This window comes from Lepisma saccharinum, chromosome 7, assembly GCF_977018435.1.
Source record: "Lepisma saccharinum chromosome 7, izLepSacc3.1, whole genome shotgun sequence".
NCBI lineage: Eukaryota > Metazoa > Arthropoda > Insecta > Zygentoma > Lepismatidae > Lepisma > Lepisma saccharinum.
This window is the reverse complement of record NC_139235.1, coordinates 15419960-15446063: the sequence shown is the minus strand read 5'-3', so window position 1 is coordinate 15446063 and position 26104 is coordinate 15419960. Positions and strand designations below refer to the sequence as shown.

Below are 26104 nucleotides of genomic sequence, written 5' to 3'. Positions count from 1 at the left end.
CTCCGATGCCTTGCACAAGAAACATACATATTTCTAACGTCATCGTGGCGAGCTGCCAAACTTTTATACCGGAAGCAATATATCAGAAGAATCGAAAGAAAATATGAAGAAATAAATTGAAGCAATTTCGAAAGAGGAACTGATACGTGTTAGTGAAAATTTCCTATAAATATGGTGATGCAGGAGGACATCATTTCAGAAACACGTTCTATATCCGCCTATGTGTATGGCGACAACCTGTATATTTATGTCTAACACAAACTACTAGCAAAAAATTACAGCTAAATTATTCTCCTTATTTTCTTAAGTTCATATAAGGCTGTGTATTTTTAAAAAATAAAACACGTTGTTTGTTAAAAACACTTCATGCACAATCTACATTTGTGACAAAAATTCTTGAAACCCTTCTGGTGTGACTGGCAGAATTGATATCAGTTGCGGATAAACCCCGATGTTTGTGAGAGACGATGTTTTGAAGGCTTCTGTCCGGTGGCTGTCACAAGGGGTCTGCTGTGTGAAGGTGGGCGGGGGAGGTAAAGCAAAGGGGCCCTCAGTCGGTTCGTACCACAGTCATAAAAGAACATTTCTTCCACATCCACAATATAACGAGCATACAACTATCCCGTCTATGAAGTTAAAAGCAGCTTGCTAGAAAGCAGAAGGAAACATGACACTTCGCATTGTTTACGATTCCATTGTTTGAGCTTTGAGGCAAGAATCAGGTGCTAATAATAATATTGTTTTGATGTCAGAAGGTGCGCGTGCAGCGCGAAATAATCGAATCAATGAAAATGCCGCTCTTGCACAACAACCATGGCTGATAAGAAATCTAAAAAAAAGATCGACGAATGTAGGCATGTTTGGTCGAAACAAAGAAGAGCTATAGCTTCATGATGCTATTATCACAACTCAAAATCCTATTCATGGAACGAATCAAGATATAAATTTCACCTGGGCGAGTTGGAGTTTTAGCGCCCCTCTACTTTCCATTCTGTTACTCACCCCAGTCTTTCTACTCTGCTCCTCCTACTTTCCGCCTTCCTCCAATAATAATAAAACATGACTGCATTATAAATTAACTGCTTTAATGACAAAAAATAGCGATGTTTTTGGTGTCGATGTTTTTGCCGTCGATGTTTTTGGCGTCGATGTTTTGTGCCGTCGATGTTTTTGGCGTCGATGTTTTTTGGCGTCGATGTTTTGTGCCGTCGATGTTTTTGGTGTCGATGTTTTTGCCATCGATGTTTTTGGCGTCAATGTTTTAGCCGTCGAAGTTTTTGGGATCGATGTTTTTGCCGTCGATGTTTTTGCCACCGATGTTTTTGGTGCCGATGTTTTTGGTGTCGATGTTTTTGCTGTCGATGTTTTTGCCGTCGATGTTTTTGGTGTCGATGTTTTTGGTGTCGATGTTTTTGGTGTCGATGTTTTTGCCGTCGATGTTTTTGGCGTCGATGTTTTTGGCGTCGATGTTTTTGGTGTCGATGTTTTTGCCGTCGATGTTTTGTGCCGTCGATGTTTTGTGCTGTCGATGTTTTGTACTGTCGATGTTTTGTGCTGTCGATGTTTTGTACTGTCGATGAAATGTAGGCGATGTTTTTGTTGTCGATGTTTTTGCGTCGATGTTTTGACTTATAACCAAGACTTTCTCTGAAAGGAGGTGAAAGGCATTCAGGAAAACTTTCTGACATTTCAGAACACACGCTCCCTTCATCAGACATTTATTTTCATTTTGACTAAAGATACAGTTATAACAATGGTTAGCAATTTTTTAAACAAAAAGAATCCGTTATATAATGGATGTTGTCAATGTTACATTGTTGTAATATAGCAACTTAACTGTGAAAAGAAGCAGTCTGTTTTATTTTTATTTCAGATAAAAAAAATTGATCACATTATTTTTTTATTTAAAATTATGAATCCCAAAATATCATCAGGTAATTCAAAGTCATCATTGTTTTCACAAAGTCTCTTGATGTTTTCTGTTATATTAAATTTTAAAGATGGTGGCTTACTCCATTTGTGAAAAAGAAAACTCCATACTGGATCTATGTTACCATTTTCATTATTTAATTTATTCTAGTGTTCTTCTGCAATGAGCGAAGCTTCCCAGACATTCAACTCTATGTTTCCAGTTAATATTTTTAAAACCCTTCTCTTTTTAATCAAATGCTTCTCTTCAATGATGTGAGCTGACAAACATCTTCTTGGGTTAAGATTTATAATGTCCAAATCATGTTCATGCCATCTTATTGCCATTTTCCTTGCTGTTTGTCCTACATAATCCTTTGAACATGAACAACTTATATTATATATTCCTGTGGTTTCCACATCTGGTAGAGAGTTTCTCATTTTGAATTCATTAAATGTACATTCCAAACTTCTTGATCTAAAAACAATTTTGAAATTAAATCTTTTAAAAATTTTGGCAATTTTATGTGAGAATCCCTTGTGGAATGGAATGCACACAAATTTATTTTCAACGGATTTTTTATTTTTGTCTGTATTTCTCTTTTCCTTTAGTTTTCTTGCGACTTGTTTCTTGATTTGGTTTATTCTGTTAGTGTGAAAGCCATTTTCTTTTGCTATATTAAAAAGCCTTTCTTCTTCATTTTTGATATCCTTATTATTAGAACATAAGACTTTGTGCTCTCAGGAAAAAAAATTTGTTTAAAAAATTGCTAACCATTGTTATAACTGTATCTTTAGTCAAAATGAAAATAAATGTCTGATGAAGGGAGCGTGTGTTCTCCTGAAACGTCACAACGAAAAACTGTTTTCTTATGCTTGTAATAACCGTAAACTACAGGAAAATAATTCTACAATGCAAGCAATGCGTACATACAAGAAAAACTATTAAAGTGTAAAGCTGCAAAAAGAAGGAACCTGTATCTACCTTCAAACCCTTTCAACTATAAGCTGGCCTCTGTGGCAGAGTGGCTAGCACAACATGCTTTGATGTCAGGGGTCCTGGGTTTAAGTCATGGGTTTTCTTTGTGAGTGTCCCTTCATCAATTTCATCATATTATCACTCACCTTCATCTTCGCAATTAGCCACAAGTGACAGAAATGAAGAGTAAATAAACCAAATCAATTTATCAATCAAATCCTACAACCACAAAGACAAATTTTGATGGGCTGTACACATACCAAAAAATAGCTTGCCATGAGGAAAAATAATAAGTGAGGTGTAACCTCAGAAAATGTTAAATGCAAATAAGAATTGTATCTTTCCTGCCACCATGATTCAAACAGGTATTCTCGAGTTACCAGCCACATTATGTCGGTGTTCATTTCCAACATTCCAGGGATGTGGGGCTCAAGGTCAGTGAAGCCTGGAATCTACTTCACCGTATAAGCACGACATCCACCAATGAAACACTGGGATTCAGAACAAACCAATCATAGGAGAAATCTAATCTCTTCCTCCTCATCCACGCACACTTGCTCTCCAGTCAACATTTCCTGATGATGAAAGCAATGTATGCATTCAAAACGGAGGAAGTAAATACTGACTTAGCAAGGCTGATAACCGGAGAATACTTGTTTGAATGTTAAATGCAAAATTTAATGAAATTTAAGATGTAAGAAATGCTGGTAAGATAAAGTAATATGGCTAATTGTTGTATTGTTTCTGTGACATATAAATTATGTTACAACGATATTCATATGACAGATTCAATTTAAAAGTAAATCTTACTTCTCACATGCAGCTTCTTCCTCCATCATAGTTAATTCACTGCTTGTTAATCCAATACTCTGTAGTTTCTGATCCAATTCAGGATCACTACTTAATTTTCCACTCCACCAGTAATTGCCCTATGAGTAAGAAAAATATATGTTTACATTTCAATGCAAAATTGTATAATATTCACATAATTATGTTTCTACAGGATAACCATAAAGTATGAAACCAATGGTGGTACTGAGGCACTGACGAAAGACGACAGAATGCAGATAATTCTCTGCGGTCAAGAGCGAGACATCGGAAGGGGTCAATATGTTGTAAAAATTGAGATACTGGGTCATCTCGAAGAACGGATGACCACTGCAACAGTTGCTCTGATTCTTAGCATTTCAAAGAGAATTCTTCAAGGAAACATGTTCAAACATTAAAGTGTGCTGAGACTAATAGTGGACATATGAAGCATGCTGTACATTAAGGAAATGTGCTGTTCAGCTGTTCTTCCATCCAGACTTTACAGCCACCCTGTATTTTAATAAACAGCATATTCCACATAATACTGTCCCGGGTGACATGAATGAAAGAACAACCACCCAAAGACCAGCTTAGAACCAATAATATTAACTGGCAGTCTATTTTAAATTGTCATGTGGTGAATGTGGCAATTAATGTGTAACTGTGCACATGTCTTCATCAGTATTTGCTTTCTTGTCGCCTCTATGCCAAGTTTCATCACAATCTGTTGCTTGAAACAGGCTCGAGAGAGCTCTGAGTAAGGGAAATTTAATTGTAAGCACCAAATTTCCACCTGGTGGTGAAAATTTGAACTTTTTCATCAGCATTCCTGTCTCCAAGGGCTACATAGCCTCTACACCAAATAGGCTGCATATCAGAATTTTTCCAGCCTTGTCCCCACGTAAAGTGCTGGGGCTCAACCAGCCCTAAACAAGTGGGTACCCAGGGACAACCCTGGGGGGTAAAAGTAGCTGGAGCATGGTGCTTATCACATCACTTCCTAATGGCAGAGATCGAGAATGGTGGGGCCCGATACCCACATTCCCTAAATGTGCCTTCATGGCACGGGAAACTTTACCTTTACCCAGTACGAACAAACTTGATTTGGCTAGATATTAAGCTTTTTCAAAAATTAAACATTGGTACTGGTTACCAAAAGACAGCATCCCAATTTTAGTCCATGCTACTTGTTTCTTCAAGACGATGCAAAACACATTCAACAATTAGCATGACCTAATATCACCCCCTCCCTCTAAAGAATTCTGCTTGAATTTGAGAACTGAACAAATAATCAAGCACTGTCGCATTCGACATGCAGTATTTGTTGCAGGGGAAAAGTTTTATTCTTCACATTACTGTTCTGGTTTCCAAAATCGCTTAGTGGGCCAGTTAAAAAAATGGAAACGATGATTTTCTGAGGTTCCACACAGTAGCGAGTAGAGGAAAAAAAAATAGTGGAGAGGCAGAAGGCGAAAATATTTTCTGTGAGGCAGATTACATCTAATATGGTTCTAGATAACATTTTTAAAAAAAAAAGTATATTGTGGCTAAACAAAACCAATATTATTGTGAAATTATGGTCACATTTACACGGTGTACAGAAAGTACACTAAGAAAATTATCACTGTCGACAACACAATGTATTGTAAGCAATATATATATTTTTTTTTTTTTTTACAGCACACACCTTACAAACAAGTGGGAGCCACTTGTGACTCGACAAATGTCCACTCTGCAATCCAACTCTTGCCACACACAGCCCAACATGTCCTCTGTGACTGTGGCTGTCGCTTGCTCGATTCTCCCCCTCAGTTCCATCATATCGCTGGGAAGAGGAGGAACATACACCAGGTTCTTTACATATCAACATAGAAAAAATCACATGCGGTGATGTTGGGGAATCTATGAAGCTATTCCATCACACATTGGTCGTTTTTTTTTTCAGCACAGCCAACGGTTAGGTAGTTCTGCATTTAAATATGCTCTAGCATTGCCGCGGAAGTGTGGATGGGGCCTGTCTAAGCCCAAAGTTATCAAAAAAAAAAAGTGCTCCCCTGTGCTTAGCACCATGCCATGAAGGCGTATAGGGGGTGTGGGGGTTAATGCCCACACACTTTCTTGATCCGGTCGTGAGTGAGGGTGATGTGATCAGCATCGTGCCCCTGACTGCCTTTAACCCCCCAGGGTTTCCCCCAGGTACCCATGTCATTCGATGCTGGGTGGGCGCCGGGGCCTCTTCCAATGTTAGAAACGTTCCCGGATTTGAACCGGCCGGGGATCGAACCCGAGACCTTTAGCATGGTAGTCAGACACGTTACTGACTGAGCCACCGTGGCCAAAGTTATCAGAATCAATATTCAATAAGGGCATCAACCAATTCTGCAACATTTCAAGGACAGACTGTCCAGTTTAAGTGGGTTCTTCAAAGAAGAAAGGTCCATACAGTTTTTTGCACAAAAACATTTATCTTAGATCGATGGAATTCACAACCGCCATTTCCCTTTTCTTTATCTGTTGGACAACTGTAGCACTCTTCGTTTTTTTCAAAATGTAGGACACAAAAGCATTTTCAGCGCCAGAAAGCAGCATCTTGAATTTGCCACCATCTAGCGCGGAGAAATGGAACTACAGGGAACACTTGCAAAAGGACTTTACTCCTTCAACTAATGTACTGTGTGACTTAGTAATGTTAACAGTTTCTTTACAATAAATTTTTGAAAGTATTACCAAACTTTATGTACACCCTGTGTATTCACCCAATCATTCCAAAAAACAAATCAATACTTTACTCAATGCTGAAATCATTTATACGCTCATAGTTTTGTGGTCCATGCCGTCATCTTGTCGGCAAGAGGGTTCAGGTACAATTTCCAGTAGAATCACAGTGGTTTAGATAATTCTTTATTCAGATTTTAATGTCTGAATACTTTTTTCAAAAAAAATCAGTAATGGTCAAAGTACACATTTAGTGCTTGTCTCATTAGAAAAGGTATGACCCCCATGTTACTTGAGATATATAATTGTTATTTGGTTATTAATTTTAGTGATTCGCCCTCAAAAAGTTCCCCATTAAAAAAAAAATAGCCTTTTTGCAAATGGTGAGAGTGAGTCACTGAAACTGGTAAATGAGTAAAAATCATATTTCTCAAGTGACATGGATTTAATGTTTCTCTGTGTAAAAATATATGTTTTACCATATTTGTGCTATGAACTGAAATGATACTCACTTCTCTCTCATGGAATAGTACAATGTGAATTGTACTCTGACCCTTCTTTAACAGAATAGCAATGGGAACATTCTTTATCTGTGATGACGCAGCTTCTGTAGGCTTAAAATTATATAGTGTGATGTCTTGAAAACCACTATCTCTAAGCTTTTTCAATACACTTCCCTGCAAAAAATAAAAAAATACACCCAAACTTAAAAAAAGTTCGAAATAACTTGACATCATACAGATAATACATATTTTTTCTGTAATTCTTCACACCTGCTTGTTAACCCTCTGTGACACATGGGGTACCAATGTCCACCATCAGTATTCTTTGCGAGATTGCAACACTGTGAACAATACTGCACATGGGTGCTTTCGTGTAGCTGAACGTTCATTCTTTGTTCAGCTATGTTGTTCTGTTGCACTTCTAAGCCACATAACACTATAAAGTTAATGTGAATCACATGCTTGGAGGTCTGTTGTCCACCACGTGCCTAAATACAAAACAAGAAAAATATCAATGCGTAGAAAGACAAAACACACAGCAGACACAGGTGTTATACAAACGTGACCAAAAAAAACATGACACTGCTTCATTGTTACATATTTAGGCACGTGGGGGATAGTCCCCCAAGCATACAATTGACGTTAACTTTACAATATTACGCCATTTAGAAATTGCAGCAGAAAATTACAGCTGATCTTAGAAAAAAGACAAACAAAGAACATTCAGCATGCATGTGTAGGGAAATTCCAGTGGCGTAGCAAGGGGTGGGCAAAGTGGGCGACCACCCGGGGCCTTGCGCATGAAGGGGCCTTTGCGTCCCATGGGGTTGATACGAAAAATATAATAAATGGAAGTTGATACGAAAAATGTAATAAATGGAAAAAACAGATGGAAAAAGGTAATTATTGTGGGCAATAAAATTAAAACGTTCTCTTTTTATCTTGCTTTAAATTCTAGTGTAACGTTATAATTTGAATGAATACGTCAAATCAGAGGCATAACATTCAGGCAGTCGGGGCCCTAAGCCTAAGGGAAAACCCCCTCAAAAAAAAAAAAAAAAAATAAATAAATAAATTATTGTCATATTTCTCATGCGAAATATTTATGCAAAAAAATTATGTGCGTCCTTCGATATTTTCTTCTTATGCCATCCATGGTCTGTGATATTTACATCCTCCAAATTTTGAAATGAGGAAACAAAGGAAAAATCATTGAAAATAATATAGGTTATATTTATTGATTCGTAGTTTGCATTTCTGATTTTTTTTTTAAAAAAAGGTTTTGTATATTTAAGGATAGTTCAGTTATGTCATAGTGCCTGAAGAACATCTTTGAAAATGTACTATTACTACTACTTTGGTTAAAGAAAATTCCAGCAGTGTTTTACAAGAATTTCTCTGTCGCATATCATTTCGTCAGTAATTTATTATTACTATTAATATTTAAATATGATAATTTGTTGGGAAAAGTAGTTAAACTTTGTAAAGATTTTCTATCGATTCAAATTGAGATTTCAAATTTAAAGATCGGATGAGGGCCTCACATTCTAATCTCGTCCAGGGCCTCGCGATATGTTGCTACGCCACTGGAAAATTCATGTTGTATTTCGTAACTTAAAGGTAGTTAAAGGATTGCCTAAGCATGTTACAGAAAATGGACGCACCTAATGCAGGTTAAACTTGAGAGAGAAGTTTCGGGGGAGGAGGGTGAAGGGTGGACCTCCTGCACCAGAGGTAGACAAAACAAAATAATTCGAATGCCAGCCCCTCTTCCTCACAGTGGCGTGCCCAGGATTTTCGAAAGGGAGGGGTTACATACACTTTTTCTGGTAGTCAGCTCTCATTTTGCCATCTTTTCCTACTTTGATGATCTTTTTTTTAGGAATACTGGACCAAAAGGGGGGGGGGGGGTTATAACCCCCACCAACCCCCCCTTGGGCACGCCACTGCTTCCTCAGGAGCCTTTTTTTTACTATGGGGTAAGAAAGCCACAAATTAACTAAGATAAGGTATGAAATGTGATCTTAAAACATTTAATTTAATTAATACAAGATTGGATTAAAAGTAATTAATTCTTGGACCGGAATGACTTTCCTAAAGAAGACCAGTAATAGCATAAATAACTATATATGGCCAATGCTACCATATTGCTCCAGATTTTAAAATTCTGATTTAATGATATGTGTGATGCAGGAAACACACAAACATTAAAAAAACACATACTGTGTGGGAATTTCCATAATCAAATTCGAAATATGAAAAAAAAAAAAAATGAACTGGTTTTAAAAATTCAGTCACATGGTGAAAATTTTCAGGCACCACGACAAACTGTATTTTTTTCTACCCCTGCCCTAAACCATCCCGTTTAAATATAAGCACAATGATCATGTATACACTATGTTTTTCTGGTTATAATATTGTACATAAAATAACATTTTTAAAAAATTAGGTAACAATCAAGAGAACAAGCCAAGTGAGGTAAATTAGCTGGCATATATTTAAAAAATGGCTTATATGAATCTAGAGCTAATACTTTGCAAAGTACCACAGTTTCTAAGCTACAATATTCTATGAAGATAAATTAAATACCAATATATACAGCACATTCATACCTTTAGTGTGACTAGTCTGTATAATGTAGCAAATGCTAAAGGCTTGTGCTTTCCACAAAATACGCATCGTTTTTCGTAATTCCAGGCAGACTTATAATTTTCCAGTATGTTACTGTCAATTAATACAAGAGGAAGTTGCCACTTGGAAAAAATTCCTAGGACAGTTCTAATGTCATTGGTGCTGGATGACCCTCCTCCATCATCATACTTCAGCAGCATCCCAAGAAACACCAACTGAGCAATCAATAAGACGACACCAGCAACCAAGCACAGGTGGATTGCATGAATGTTTTTCATTTCCAAAATAAACTATGTTCATAGTTAAATTATTATGCATAACGACCATTCCTAGAAAAAGATATCAATAAAAAGACTCATGTCGATGTTACAATATATCATATTCTTTACTATGCAACTCTACAATTGTTCTTAATTACTTTACACATTATCTCTCTTGCACATTACGGCTGTTACAAGCAACATTTTTTGTTGTAACTTTTCAGGAGTGTGCACATTCCCTTATCAGACATTTATTTTTAGTCGAAACGTTACAACAAAAATTGTGTTGATATGCTTGTTAACAACCTTAAACTACAAGAGAAATAATTCTACAATGAAAGCAATATGTTCATACAAGAAAAATTACTTTACAAGTCTTTTTAATTTTCTAATGGTTATAATGAACATAAGGATAGACAATGTACTAATGAATGGATAAAGGAACATATATTGTTTCACCTTGGTACCTATGATGCTCATGAACATTTTTCCAGATCACCCCTACCTAACCCCCCCAAAAAAAGTGTGTCACCCTTGGCTCTGTTAATTCTTGTCTAGCGAGTTTTATTTATTTATTTACTTAGAGTTTCAGATACAGTACTGAAAGACCATTTTATACAAGAAAAAATAAAAATAACAACAACAAAATGAGACAATACAAGACGGCAGACGAAAGAAAATAAATTGTTACATGTACATTCTTAGTGATTGTCGGAAACTGTGTTCTGACAAGAAAATATCAACTGTTACAGGTAGGTTATTATATAAGTTGGAGAGCCTATAGTAAAGAGACCGCTGTAGGAGAGAGAGCCTTGTAGCAGGAATGTGAAAGAGCTTTACGTTGCAGGTTGGCCGTGCGGGTACTCATAGATAAAATTGATTGACAAACAATTCGGTTTTAATTTTGCCACTAATGATTTTATGCAAAAATTTCATGTCTGCTAGTTCGTGACAAGTGTGTGGTGACTGGATGTTCAAAATATACATAATATCTGTTTTATGGAGGTGTCTGAGAGAAGGCATTCTATGGCGAGGAAAAAGCTGAGGACAGAATCAAACCTGGAAAGATTAGTTTTAGAAGCCATAGTCCAGATGGGAGAGCAGTTTTGTTTTTGTTTTAAGTTCAAAATGAGATCACTATGAAAACACTGTGTCTCTCCATCAAGCAGCACCTCTGGGACCCTACATTAGGTGGATTTTTAATTCTTCTTAATTAAACACACCGTCACTCAATCCATGTAAATATAATCATTTTTAAAAATGATCAGTACGAAACATTTCCAGTAAAAGAAATATCTGCTTGTACTTTTGTAGTGATATTAGAGTAACCACTAGTGCATACACAACAGTAGAACAAATATAACTGCACAAGAACTATACAGTACATAATAATAATAAAAATAATTCCTTTATTTGGCAGACAAGGTTCAGCTGTGAGGCTGCTCTACCACCTAACCCTTGTCATGAGCTACATAAAAAAAAATCACATGTACCTACAATCACAAATACAGTAAAACCTCATTAATCGCGACTAACGGGGGGATAAGTTGACCAGTTTAACGAAAGTCTGGATTAACTGAAATAACCTAAAAGAACAGTACAAAGTGCATTAAAACTCTGTTTATAGCAACATTATTATGGTGTATTTAAAGGCCATAGGCCTAAATACACTATACAGTACAAAGTCTGCAGGAAACAGCCCAGTTGTTGACTGCCTTTTCTTTGGGAAGTTATCTTGTTGACTTCTAGCCACATTTAAAATCTTGCATTCTGCCCCTTATTTTTTTTTTTTTTTTTTTTTTGCCTGTCCGGATTAAGCGAAGTCCAGCTTATCAGGGGCCAGATGAATGAGGTTTTACTGTATCCTCATTATAGTAATAGTAGTCATAAAATAATACAAATGTGCCGGACCCTGTGGCTGAGTGGTTAGCACCAAAATTTAATGTAAATATAGTAATAAAATACCAACAGTTATAGAATGTAAGTGTTATGTCATCTGTTGAGTGTCACTTTACTTCTAGTATGTGCCACTGTTCTGTGTCAGTATGAAAAACAGACACTGACAAACTTCCACAGCATATAAAAGGAAGGTGGTATTTTATAGATGATGGTGACCCCCACCTCCTTCTGCCAGAATAACAGAATGAGAGAAACTAATAGTTTCAAAGCAAACGAAGGAAAGCAGGACTCTTGTAAATAACGTTGATGTAGGAATAGCGCATCTGTGGAGATAACAAATTCCGAAGATAAGTAGCCTAAAATTACTAACCGACTGAAAACGTTTTCGCATCTACCAAATAATGCTAATTCTTGGAAGTTGGTTGAGCTCAATTATATATATACGTACGAATGTGTGTGTGTGTGTGTAATTTGTATAATATACGAACACCAGTGCCTTGCAATTAAAGGATTCAGGCTTCGATTCCAAGTGCAGGCACTTTAAAATGTACGCCCAGTTCTGATTAGCCTATCTGTGCATAAAATGGACTTACAGTCAACCTCAACAACCAGCTTTAAGTTATTGGCGAGACATGCTGTATAGTGCAGGAATAAATATTATCTGGATTATTGGGGGACACATCCCACCACTAACAATGCCCATATGATATACTGATTACTGGAATGCTCCCCTTCCCTCCACAATTTTTTCAAATATCACACTGAGCAGAAAACATCATGGTCGAAGACTCATTTTGAAGAGCTGAGCCACACAAAAATGACATATATCATTAATGTATGAAACCATCTCGCACAGATTCAGATTTGCAACTAACATTTATTTTTCCAATGGAGAATCATAACATATTTATGTTATGGACTACATGATCACAGTTAACATAGCATGATTAGAAGACAGAGGTCACAGGTTCAAATCCCAGCCTGGGCATGGGTCTTTGTAAGTATCCCTTCATCTCCTTTATCATATCATCACTCAGTCCTCATCATCACGATGCTAAATCAAATCATACTGATAATGTCAAATAGTCAACAGGTTCTGCATTAAAAAGATCCAAGATGGCACACTAATTTTTCAGCATATTTAAAAAAATCAAAATTGCTTAGTCACCAAAAATGACTACTTGATCTGATTCAGAAAGGCATCAAACAAGAAAATAATTACATCTTGCAACTTTTGAATACTACTACATCCACCCCATTAAAAAAAATAAACATTGTTTAAGGTATATTTATTTAATATGTCCTTCACCAGAAAGCTACACTATCCTCTCTCTTCTCCAATTGTTGCAGATCAACACCAAAGCTAAATTACAACATAGTCCTTGTATATTTTTCATTATTTTTTTACTATGTAGTGTTTGATGCAGTGTGTGTGTAATATGCTCAGGTCAAGAATACATATTTGGTATCCCACTTCCAAATTAAATATTTAAGTTAAATTAATATGTATTTATTAAATGCATAAATCCATTCTGGTTTCCTCTTTAAAAAGATAATGGGAGCGAATTTACAATATAGAGAAAGTCTCCAATTTTGTTAATTTTCGGTATACTAACAAATTTTGACCTCCTAATCACGAATCTGTTGAAAAAAACCGGGGGTCACGTCTGAAAATTTGAAAAAAAGCCGATTGAATTTTTTATATATATATAGGTGCATATGCGTAGTTTTACGAACAAAAATGTAATATCCTGTCATTGTGTCCAACCACGCCGTTGTTTAACAAGAAAATGATTTATGATGTTCAATTCTAGTACGATCCCAATTTTTTCGATGAATTTAGGGGTGAAATGAGTGCTAATGGAACCTAACCTAACAGGCCTAACCTAACCTCGTGTGAATGGTTCGTGGGGCTACCCGTGGATGGTTTTTGGGGCTAACGTCAATGGTTTGTGGGGCTACCCGTGGATGGTTTTTGGTGCTAATGAACAATTTTTCATCAAAATGTACAATTTCCAGACGTGACCCCCGGTTTTTTACAACAGATTCGTGATTAGGAGGCCAAAATTAGTTAGTATACCGAAAATTAACGAAATTGGAGACTTTCTCTATATTGTACATTCTAGCCAGATAATGTCTCTGTGTTTAAATGTTGAGGAAATAAAGGCCCAAGTTGCATTTGTGTGATTTTGATATCATCATGATACAGTTTTCTGCATGAATCAAATTCTTTGTATGTGCATAAGTAAATACTGAAGAGGCTTTGTAATTACTTACTGTGTTTTATTTCTGTGTAAAATTATTTTTTGCATCTTGTTGGTAAATGCTCACATGAGTAGGTTAAGTGAGTCGTTATAAGTGAATCAGGTTATGCTCCTATGTCCTTATGGTGTTATTATTTATGCACTTGAAGTAAGTTAGGTATATTAAGTTGGAATGCCTTACTATTTCTGAGGCTTGCCCTTACCTTCTGCATATTTTATGTATTAAAAGAACACTTCAGATAGTGGGGACTTATGAGCATGGTTACTTGCACAACCTTAGGGTGACCAGACGTCCTTTTTTTAGGGTCATGTCCTGCAGTCTGCAATGCTACTCCAAAAAAAAACAAAATATGTCCTGCAAGACATCCAGACAAATTGTTTACCTCTGTGAAACTGTTAGTGCCTTTTAGATTAATAATATTGTTAGTTTGCAAAGAAATACTTGTGTACTAAACATTTTCACGCTCGCGACCTTAATCTTACTGTAAAGCTTATATTTATTGCTTAGAACCCTTATTGCAGGCTGCTTGTTCATAATATGATATGCAAGGTACCGAGTGAAGACTAAAAGTCTATGCATGGGCACTTTGAACATTGAAAATAGCCCAATTCTGGTGATTTGAATGTTTGATGGGTAACGGTTCAGATTGTTTTATGATTTCTCCTAGCACAAAAACTATTATTGTAGAATTTTGGAAATCATTGTCACACGAAATGTGAACGTTCCTTAAAGTAATGAGCACTGTTTGGAATCGGAGAAAGGCTCAGTCAACAAGCGACAGTAAATATCGTAGAAGCGTGGGAATGAATGTAGAAGTAAATCGGAACCTTAGTAGAATGCATTTAGGGACTTTATTTTAATGCTAAGGGAACCTAACCTAACCATGAAAGCATATATTGAAAAAAAAAAAAAAACCTTAAGTAATCGCTAAAACTCCACACTATATGTTAACAGATGTACATTGAAATCGAACCACATAAAAAATTGCCATTCGTAGCATGAAATCGCAATAAAACAAAAGGAACTTGGGCCGTTTGATGCATTGATGAGATGATTACTACAGCTGTGGCAAGAGATGAATATATTCTCACTATTGATTAATATTTTAATATTATTTCACAATGTATGGATGTTTTATGGTAAGAAGAGAACCACAAAAATACAGTAAGAATGAGAGAGATAGAAAGGTTAATCTGTAAAATTAAAAAGAAAATCAAAAGGAAGAACAAAAAAGAGAGAAATGAAAAGGGAAATACGTAAGAAGGGAAGACCTCCTGGGATTGAATCCCGGCCTGGGCATGGATGTTCTTTGCGAGTGGCCATTCATAAATTTAATCACATCACTCATATTCATTATTACAATTAGCCAAAAGTGACAGAAAGGCGACGTTAAATAATAAAACTTAAATCAAGAAGAAAATAGATCAAAGAGAATTGTGAAACATTTCAGGAGACATGTAAGCAGCATGATTAGCGCCGTCTAGTTGGCTGCACTATTTGACACTCGGTGCAATGCAGGTGTAACCAGTGTCAGGGTGGTGCAAGGAAATTACGTTCGACCAACTAGACGGAAAGTGGTGTTCAAGTTCAAAAGATTCAACAAATGCTGTTTTAAATGGTCATTTGATTAGTTAGTACTCACCACGTGACCATACACCACACATACACCGGTCCGGAAGGTAGTGCAGACACCAAATACACTACTTGACTCCGAATCAACGAACTAGATGACTTGGTGTTGCACCGTGTATCCAACTAGATGCTTCAGTGCAAAGAGAGTCAAAAAAGGCAGCGAACTATTTCTTTGCCAAAGAGTGGGGGAGAGGGTGCACTTGAGCCTAGATTATTTTAGTTACACTTGCAATTTCCCCCATACGCATCCATGGATGTCCTGCATTACGTTTCAGAAAATCTGGTCACCCTACACAACCTACTTTTCATGACACATTGTTTTACAAATTAATGCTCTCTGCATCTTTAAAATGAGCAAATTAATTAAGGCACGTTGGTTCTGTCACTTATCTGAGCATAAAATAGATACATTTCTTCCTCATTTAACAGTCTCTTTTTGGGGAATAACAAACATTTAAAAAAAAATGGTACCAGTTTCATAGATCGGACACACATTAAAATCGGATATTTTGTGTTTCGCATGGTTCGTACTTACCAATTGGGTATTGCAGAACATAGTTCAAGGTGCCATTATGCTTTTTACACGAAGAAAAAAAACACAATTTTTCACAGAGTAATTTCTTTGACTCCTTTTTTTCGCTTCCATAACACAGAATATGGCGGGCAAATCGGTAACACTTTACTATACCTGAGACAGATTTCTTCAAATTTACAGGAGAAAGTACTTACGCAAATCATTTTCTGTAGCGTTGTTGATGTTCGGGAATGTAATTTTGATTAATTTTAATGCGAATGCATGTGGTTTTGTACGAAAATCTATTTCCGACGCGCTATTGCTGCTGCCGCCATTTGCTTCCTGCATGAGAGCACAATACGCTCTCGTATTGTCCGTATATGCTAAACTGAACGAAAGGAGTGTTAATGGAACCAAACCTAACAGGCCTAACCTAACCTAGTAGGCATACCTCGTCCCCGTGATGGTTTGTGGGGCTATCGTGAATTTTTGGGCTAACGTCAATGGTTTTTCTGGCTCAAGGAACGATCAACGGTAAGCTATCGCCATGTTGTGTGTGGAAATAAACAAGAACAGTAAGTACTCGTAAATGTAAGAAATATACATTACTTTCCTAACAAATTCAATTATTTCACCTAAATAAGTGTTCCGGAATGCAGAATAGTACGTTAGCAATGTAAAAAAGTGCGAAAGAAATGATTCCCAGGTGTCTCAGGTATAGTAAAGTAGTACCGGCAAATCTTGACTACCATAGTAGGCATGCAGTGTTTCCAACATCCTTCACCGAAAAATACCTACTATCGTGTTAGTCACTTGTGCAACTTGTACATTATGCATGGGTAGCTGACGGATAGCCCCACGAACCATTTCCGATAAGGTTAGGTTAGGTTTGGTTACGTTTGGCAAGCATAGTAAAAGAAAATGGGTTTGAAACACTGAGAGGGGCATACGTCATCAAACATATGCAGCATCCGAGGTATGACTTGAGATGACCGGACCCCTCTCAGATTTTCTTCATATTTGACATACTCATTAACTGAGACCTCCTAATCACGAATCTGAAGTTAAAATTTGTCAGCCACGTCTAGAAATTGTGAACCATTGACGCTAGCCGCCTGAACCATCGGCCAGATTAGGTTAGATTAGGTTAGATGGTTAGGTTAGGCAAACATAGTTAATGTTTGGTGTTGTGGTAGTATCAGGAATATACATTTGGTTGTGAAACAAAAAAATTCGCGAAAATCGACAGTTTCCATTCCGAAAACTAACGCCTTATTTTCGCTTATTTTGCAATTTCTAGACGTTTCCGACAAATTTTAACTTTAGATTCGTGATTAGGAGGCCTCAATTAGTGACTATGCCAAATGTGAAGAAAATCGGAGAGGGGTCCGGTCATCTCAAGTCGTTCCGCATCCGGTTGTCGTAGGGCAAGCAAATGAAAGCAATGGCAATTGTGCGTCGGTGAGATATTTCACTTGAAAAATACATGATTTCCCAGTCAAATATATTCCACGATGAAAGAAAATACCTCGACGAACCTTGTAAACCTTGGAGAAACTCATTTCCGTAAGTAGTTTCTTGTGTAAAATTGAAGAAATGTGTCTGTAACAAACTGAATAAAAAATACAACTATATCGTGTCCGTAGTGCTACTAGTTACCACACTATGAATAAGATCTACTGGGCAGAAGTGTATCTCCACAAGGAAAAACTGCATCTTAAAATCGTTTAGTCAGTGTTGCCAAGTTGGCCCTTTTGGGGCCAGAACTGGCTCTTTTCAGTACGTACTCAGCCCCAAAATTCAGCAAAAGCCCCAAGGGGCTTTTTAGCCCTACAGAGAGAAATCTTGCTACAAATCTAGCCCTTTCAGTAATGAAATGTTTTTTGGTATTTCAGTAAACTGCAAAGAAAAAATCACTTAACCGACCCTCCTCTGCACCTGCAAGCTCGTCCTGCGACCCCTCCTGGGGAGTAGGTAGCAAGTGCACATTGTCACTTTATCCCCTTGTTTCTGGTTTTGGGGTATGCTGTGTAGCCCGAGGCGAATTACGGATAACGTCGATTCCAGAAAATGCGAATCTTTGTTCAGTTGCATTGCATCTGGTTCTTGAAAGTTCACAGAAGTGCGGTGCGGAATCAACGAATCGTTCGTAACAGTGAGGCTCGCCAGTTCGTGCGTGCGGCCGTGTGTGTGTGTGTGTGTGTGAGTGTACGTGTGCATATATATGAAGGAGGAACATGCCGAAAATGTGTAATGCTTTTGTGTAATCTATTGCACCACAATTTACGGGGGAAATAAATTATTTAAGTTAAGAACATTTAATTTGGTTGAGCGTATGCCCCTCATCTTGACAGTTGATTAGTTGTGGTTCTTGAGTTTCAGAAATTTTGCACCAAAACACCCAAGAATTAAGAACCAGTTTTTTTTTTCAGTGTGCAGCCGCACCTCTGTAAATCTAGCCCCTTGGATGTAAATTTTAGCTCCATTTTGGGTGCGATTTAGCCCGTTTTTCTCTCGTGCTGTTGGCAACACTGCGTTTAGTAAACGACATTGGCTAGAGCTTGCAATTTATGGATGTACGTATGTTAAAGAATTACAAAATGTTTAATGCACTTCTTACAGTTCTATTGCCGATAAATCAAGTCGTATCGTTTTCATCTTGTATCTCTAACGTCTCCTATACTTACATGTATAGATTATAAATAGGTTCCACATGTGCGGAAAGAAAATCCAGAAGTATTTATATTACATATTTGAAAGTTGAACCTACCTCTCGTATATTTTGTATTTTATTTTCGTCTGCTAGCCTGAAATCAGCGTTACCAACCTATATACGTAAAAAAAAGAAAGTACAGCTACAGACAGACGCTGTTGTGCAGAATAAAAGATGCATTCATTGCATTACCTTTGTAGGATCACAGTTCTGCAATGATATATGAAACTTAGATGAGCAAAAGTTTACTTTAATTAGTCTTTGCAGGAAATCTTCGGCATACATAGGATGAGTATGACTAAATATCATGATTGGCAACACTGCTTTTGCTGTTGTTGCCAGGTACAGTGCAATCCACTAGTATTGCCCTGCAAATTGTCCATGACTATTTTCATTAATTTTTCTCTTATATCCTGCGTGTTTTTAAGCGATGGATTTTTATGTATGCCGGTGCAGAAGTTGTCAACAGCTTGTTTTGAGTTTTCTTTTTAATTCTTGAAGCTCTTATTGGGTCAAATAGAGTGCGCGGACATGGTGATGGACAATTTGCAAGGTATTACTCATCGATCCCACTTTACACGAAATTCAAACTCCTCACAATGTGACCTTGGCTAAATGGCCCGTACTACTGTAACTGCAGAAGAACGCTCTGGGGTAAAACTGCTTCGAAAACTGCCACACAACACAATGGAAGGAAACAGACATTTGAAATGTAATAAAAGGTACACGCACTAATACACTCGCAGGAGTTTTTTTCAGAAATTAGCATTTGAGAGGGGGGGGTCGTAACAAAATGGCATGTTGAGGAAATTTTGGAAAATGTTAGGGAGCACACTGACTGAACTTTAGGTTTTCAAGCAGAACACATGGGGAAAAGAATGTCTTAAAGGAGGCACGCCCCCTTTTAAAATGAATGTCAACAGAGAATATCACACATATAATTTCATTCCAGTCACAGTAATTTATGTTATTCTTATAAGGGTGTTGCAGGAGAATGATAACTTCAAAATAAATTAGTGTTTCCCTGGAAAAAATCCTGTGGACGTTCATGATAGTTGAGCCAGACCACCCTTTTGTCAAGGGGCGGGCACCGTCACTCTGTCTGTGTGGTGCTGTTCCTGGGTTTATTTACTGACAAAATTCGGCAAGAATTTCTTGCATCCTGTGTGGGATATTCTGACTTGGATACACGCAAGCTGACTTCGGTATGATGGATGATATTTCCACGGTGTACAGGAGAATGAAAAATCATTTGGAAATGAATGAGATGTAATATTTGCAGTTAGATTAAAGTTAACCTGCAATTTATAATCGCTGTGAAGAAGTAATCGTGCATGTATGTACTTTTGGGTTGTGGAATTGCGCTCTCATATGTTTGATGCATGGAGTGAGTATTCGGCATTGAAAAATATTATCCGAGTCCATACAATAACAAAAAATTTTGTTTCAAAGTAATTTGGTACTTCATTCTGAAAGTAATAATTACTTATGTATTACTTTTTCACACAGTACAGACAAATATCAATATTCATTCTATTTTTGTGTATAAGCATGCAAACTATATTTACATAACCACGCATTCACGCATCAGTGTTTCTAACTGGACCTTGACATTCAGGAGTCATTTTACTTCTAATGCATTAAACATAGCTGTCAAATTATATATCATTTTGAAAAATAATAATAAAGAATACTCTTTAATTTTGAAAGTCATTAAAAGGATTAGCCGTTTTGTTAGAATTTACTGAACTCCACCGACAAGGTCTGATATTACATTTCACAAGTAGCTCCTGAAATTTCCCTTGAGCTTCCCTGATGGAATAGTGGTTGATGCTGTCACCTTGTAATCAAGGGATCACAAATTTGATTCCCAGTGAAGGCACAGTGGTTCACATTCCAATTTAAACTGTAATTCCAGTCCCAATTAGCCAATCTGAACAAACTTTTTATGATGGCTCTCCCACCGGAATTTACTCTTCCTTGCAGGTGAACAACGCTCTGATGCCAGAGTTTACACCCAATATAATTCTTGGTGTGGTTGAACATTGTCGTGTTTTCGACCACCTGTGTGCAGAGTGCCTCTTTACAGCCTGAACTTTTAATCAGTTTGGTAGGAACTTTAGTTATTACAAGTATTTTAATTCATTCTTGATAAGAAGTTATGTTTTTTCTCCATAATATTTGTTCTAGTTAAAATATTTATTCTTTTAATTCACTTGAATGATACACCTGTGTATCACACATGTAATATATGTAATCATTTATATATTTTTTAAGTACATTAAAAATTAAATATAACTAGTTTAATTGAAAAAAAGAGTAATTCTTTCCTCAATTTCAGGTGTTGGTTGTGTGATATTTTTTTATATCTGCGTAGAACTATACTGCCACACAGAATACTGTTTCTTGGGTAAATTTGCTTCTGGCAAGACTGCATCAAAAGAGAGGAAGTACTTGGAGCAATCTCCATCGTGTGATCTTGCTTGCATCCTCAAAGTGATCTTTGTTTTCTAAAACAGAAAATTATCTGTAATTTAGTATTTTTTTTTTACCACAGTATTTGAATCTACAAAAGTAAAGGGTAACAGTTCGATCTCGGCAGGATGGATTTCTTCATTTTTACAGGAGAATCTACTTACGGAAATGAGTTTCTGTAGCATTCTGAAAGTTCATGGACATATTTTCTTCCATCGTGTAATCTATTCGACCGGGAATTCATGTAGTTTTGAAGAAAAATATCTCTCCGATGAACAATTACCGTTGCTTGTATTTGAGCCGGATGTTCTGTACGTTTTATGACGTAACCCCCTGTCAGTGTTTCCAACCATGCCATTGTTTTGCAAGAAGTGAAGGTGATTTTTTTTTAAAGCTGTATCGCATTGTTTTACGAACAAAATTTTAACTATGCTTGCCTAACCTAACCGAACCTTGCCAGAAATGGCTCATGGGGCTATCTGTGAATGGTTTTTGTGGCTATCCGTCAATGGTTTGTGGGGCTATTCAGGTATTTTTTGGTTACGAAGGTTGGAAACACTGCATACCCACATGGTCCACCTTGCTACTCAAGCTGCGCCTGCCATATTGTGTGTTATGCAAGCGAAAAAAGGAAGAACAATAATTACTCTTAATGTGAAAAATTGAAGTTATTTTCGTGAAAGAATCAAAATTACACCTTAAAGAATCTTTCGCAATGTAGTTAAGTACGAATGTAAAAAATGACAAAATAAATAAGTGAGAGGTGTTCTGCCGAGATCGAATAGGTAATAAGTAAAGTTCTCCCCTGTACATTGTCTGACGTCACACCTTCGATCTCGGCCACAGGGGGTGCAATGTGATCAGCACCAGGCTCCAGCTACATTTACCAGGAAGCCATCAATTACAATCTAGCTAAGCCTCAGAAATCCTTCTGATCACCTTTGCTGGAGCACATCCAGGTGCAGTTACATGCCCTATTAATTAGACCACCACAACTCTCCGCATTAAATCTAACGGAGCTTTCAGAACACAGCGGCAAGTGACATGGGGTGTTTGACACTGAAGCATGAAGGGCACCATCCAATTTGTAGAAAAGCATTCACTACCAACAGACCAAGGTATCGTGACTCATGATGCACGATGTTGAGAAAATGTTCTAGTCTGAACGATATGTGCAGCTTGTCATGTTTGAGTTTTTCTTCAAGTCCACTTTATGCACAGAAAAGCTAATCAGGACTGGACCTACAGTTTAAAGTGGGATCAAACACTATGTGCCTCCACTGGGTATCTAACCCAGGACTCCTTGATTACAAGGCGACAGTTACCACTGCTCTATCCTAAGCATGTTGCTTAGGTATGAAAAGTTGTATTTAATTCTGAACATTGGTTTCTAAACAACACATGTTGAACGCTGTTTCGGTCTGAACGCTCACAAAAAGTTTGGAATATTGATATTGGGCAATAGGTGATGGGCACGGTGGCATATGTCGGCAAAAACACAATAACATCCAGCAGACAGACAGATACCATGCGCTGTTGCGTTCCAAGGCTGTGCCTACCAGTGCCTAATGTAAAAATATTCCAAACTTTTTGTGAGGAGTGTATAATTTGAAAAATCTCATTCGGCTATTTATTATTAAGTCTGAAATGCTCACATCAATTATGTGGATTTCATACATAGATTTATCATTTTGTGTGTGTGTGTGTGTGAACATGCATGTACACACACATACACACACAGATATGGAATAATAAACTAGGCTTACTTCACAATTAAATTTATTCACTAAAAATATCACAGAAGTAATACAGCATCAACTGTATGCCTACACTTATGGCCAAATAGAAAATTAATTTTTCTGACAGTGTTTAGAAGATATATTTATTTTCTTAATTTTTCACAAAGTAATATATAGTTAGTTTCGACCTTTGCACATCTACAGTTCAGCTTCACAGCTTTAAGAAACAATTCAAAGACAGTTTGCTTTTGGTAAGTATTTGGTTCTGTACATATGTGGAAAATCACATGACCTTTAGAACAAACTAAACAACTTTGTATAAAATAAGTCAATAAATAAGACTGGTATCAATACATGGAAGTTACATAATTTGTGCACAAATTTTCACATAATCAAAGAAGGTATATTTTTACAAAGTTATATATACACACTACAAAATGACAAACATACAATACCACTATTTACTAACATACAATTCTCAGACTTAGTTAAATAGTCATAATTCTGCACAAAGATACATCACTCACAACTTTATAAAACTCGTTCAAATGTCATTTTTCACAAAAAAGAGTTATGTTTTGTAATTCTTACTACTAAAATATTTACAAATATTTACATTAAAGATTTCCATTACTGTGAAAAATTAATGTTACTTTATCAAGTTAGTCTCGCAGCAAATAAGCATAAAAAAGTTATTTTACATAGGAACAAAGGAAATGTTCACTTTCAAGTCAAATTATAATTTCACAGGAGCAAAGACATATACAAAATTACATGGAATTATATCTAAATTCTTTGCCGCCAGAATAACAAGATAATATAAGTTTATGTAAGTGAACTTCTGAAATACCTAGCTAGAACTGTGTCTGCCTTCTAGAAACAATAAAAAAAATCAACTATCACAGATTTTGAGTTAATGGCATTTCGATTTTCTTACTTAGTCCTTTATATTCCTGTACATCACATCTAGTAACCAAGGTCAAGGAGAACAGCATGTCCAGAAATGAGAAACTACATTAATTTTCTATCTCAACGTAATAAAACACAATGCTATTTGCACTATTGAAAATATGACTGTCATTCACCAATACTACAATGAATTGTCCCAAAATATATATATATAAAAAAGACACTTCCTTCCTTTCCTCTGTGAACAACAATCAACTACAAGTAAAACAAAGGAGATAACATACAAGAAACACATTGTTTTTAAAAAAAAAACAGACATGTGGCAAATTCTAAAAGCTACCTTTTATTTTATATAAATAAGGTAATATCAATGGAAACTTGTTAAACTTCATGGATTAAAGGAGAGAGTATTTTTAAATAAGTACTTTGTATACATATTTTTATTTTACTTAAAAGGCACAATTCTTTTCTCTGCTTCTCTTAGCCAAATGATGAAGATTTTATTTTAAAAATGGTTTAAATCTTAGGGAATTTTCAAACCAAATTGATAAGTGACTAGCTACATGTGGCATGGAGGTTCCACACCGAAATGACAAGCGACACAGGCCCAGTATGTAAAAAGCATTTTGCTGTGTATGTACAAACAACAGAATGAGGCAACACAATAACAAAACATTGCAGTTGAAGTGACATGCAACTGAAATGTATCACTTCTGTAGGTTTGTTTCCAAGAGACACATCACTTGTCACTGTGATCTGAAAGTGACCACACGCTCTTTTGATACCTCCATTAAAATGGGCACTGCTGTACTTAACTATTGAAAACACTTCAGTTATATGAAAATAACATAAACAAAACACAATTTTCTGTAGTTTTGCTGGAGCACCTTCAACTAACAGTGTAATTTTGTGATACACTATAGAAACTAGTAAAATTCTATTCATAGTATTGTGTCGATAAAGAAAAGTCATTGGATTTATGACTAGAAGTGGTAATTTCAGATATTATGATGGTAGTAAGAAACTTACATGCATGTTTTAGTAATATTTTCATCCGAAAATCAATTTACAAGGGTCGTTCAAGGTTGACCGGGATTTTCGTACGTAAAAAATCGATGAATAGCCGGATCATGATGAAACGTGCGGGTGACGTAATGTATTCCTTCGCGAGTAACTAGCGCCTGGCATGACGTATTTCGCGCATGCGCAGCAGTTGCAGCGAACATGGCGGCAAGCAGTGTGTCTGTGGATGTGGAGCAGCGGTGTGTAATCAAATTTCTCGTGAAGGAGAAAGTGAAACCAGCTGAGATTTTCAGACGATTGCAAGCACAGTATGGTGAACAAACGATGTCGCGGACAAGAGTGTACGAAAGGTTCCCCACCCCCCAAGAAAAGCAAAACACAGCCATCCGCTGGAAAGATCATGGCAAGTGTCTTCTGGGACATGAAGGGCGTTATCCATGTGGATTTTCTGGACAAAGGGAGCACGATTAATGCCCAGTATTACTCCACATTGTTGAGTGGTGCTGTACAAAAGTCCATTCGCAAGAAAAGACCTGGGATGTTGTCTGGAAATGTCATTCTTCTCCATGACAATGCCCGCCCTCACACGGCCAATGTGACAAGAACAACTCTGGCTGACATGCGCTGGGAAGTCCATCCCCCCTACAGTCCGGATTTAGCCCCAGTGATTATCATTTGTTTGTTTAAAGACCATCTGGGAGGGAAGAAATTCACGACAGACGAAGCACTGCGGAGCGATGTCCTCCAGTGGCTACGACAACAACCAAGTTCTTTCTACGCCAAAGGAATTCGGGAGCTGCCAGAACGATGGCAATGGTGCCTCGGCGCGCACGGAGAATACTTTGAAAAACTGACATAGTTTGGTGTTTCTTCTGCTACCTATTTCCTCTGCAGAAATAAAAGTCCCGGTCAACCTTGAACGACCCTTGTACTATCAACACAAGCAAACAACAGACTTCATTGTTTGGTTTATAAAGTTGTAAAAATGTTATGCACTGTGGTAAATTAAAAGCCACATAAACAGAATAATATTGCATTGTTTGTTTTGGCTGAGTCCAGAACACAGTTGTCAATATGAAATTATTTCAAGAGGAATTAAAAAAAAAACTTTAGTTACTGCAGCATGTGA

At 36.8% G+C, this 26104-nt stretch overlaps 1 protein-coding gene across 1 annotated transcript in view; it reads right to left on the bottom strand.

Annotated features, from left to right (window-relative positions):
* The window catches only part of LOC145990146 (ribitol-5-phosphate transferase FKTN-like), a 36554-nt gene extending 26683 nt beyond the window's left edge, over positions 1-9871 (bottom strand). The window contains exons 1-3 of the mRNA XM_083125813.1: positions 9528-9871; positions 6925-7089; positions 3698-3816 (exon numbers count right to left, since the gene is read on the bottom strand). Of these exons, the coding sequence (XP_082981939.1) occupies positions 3698-3816; positions 6925-7089; positions 9528-9824 (581 nt within the window). The 5' untranslated portion in view covers positions 9825-9871. The remainder of the gene's footprint in view (positions 1-3697; positions 3817-6924; positions 7090-9527) is intronic.
* Between the last annotated feature and the right edge of the window lie 16233 nt (positions 9872-26104).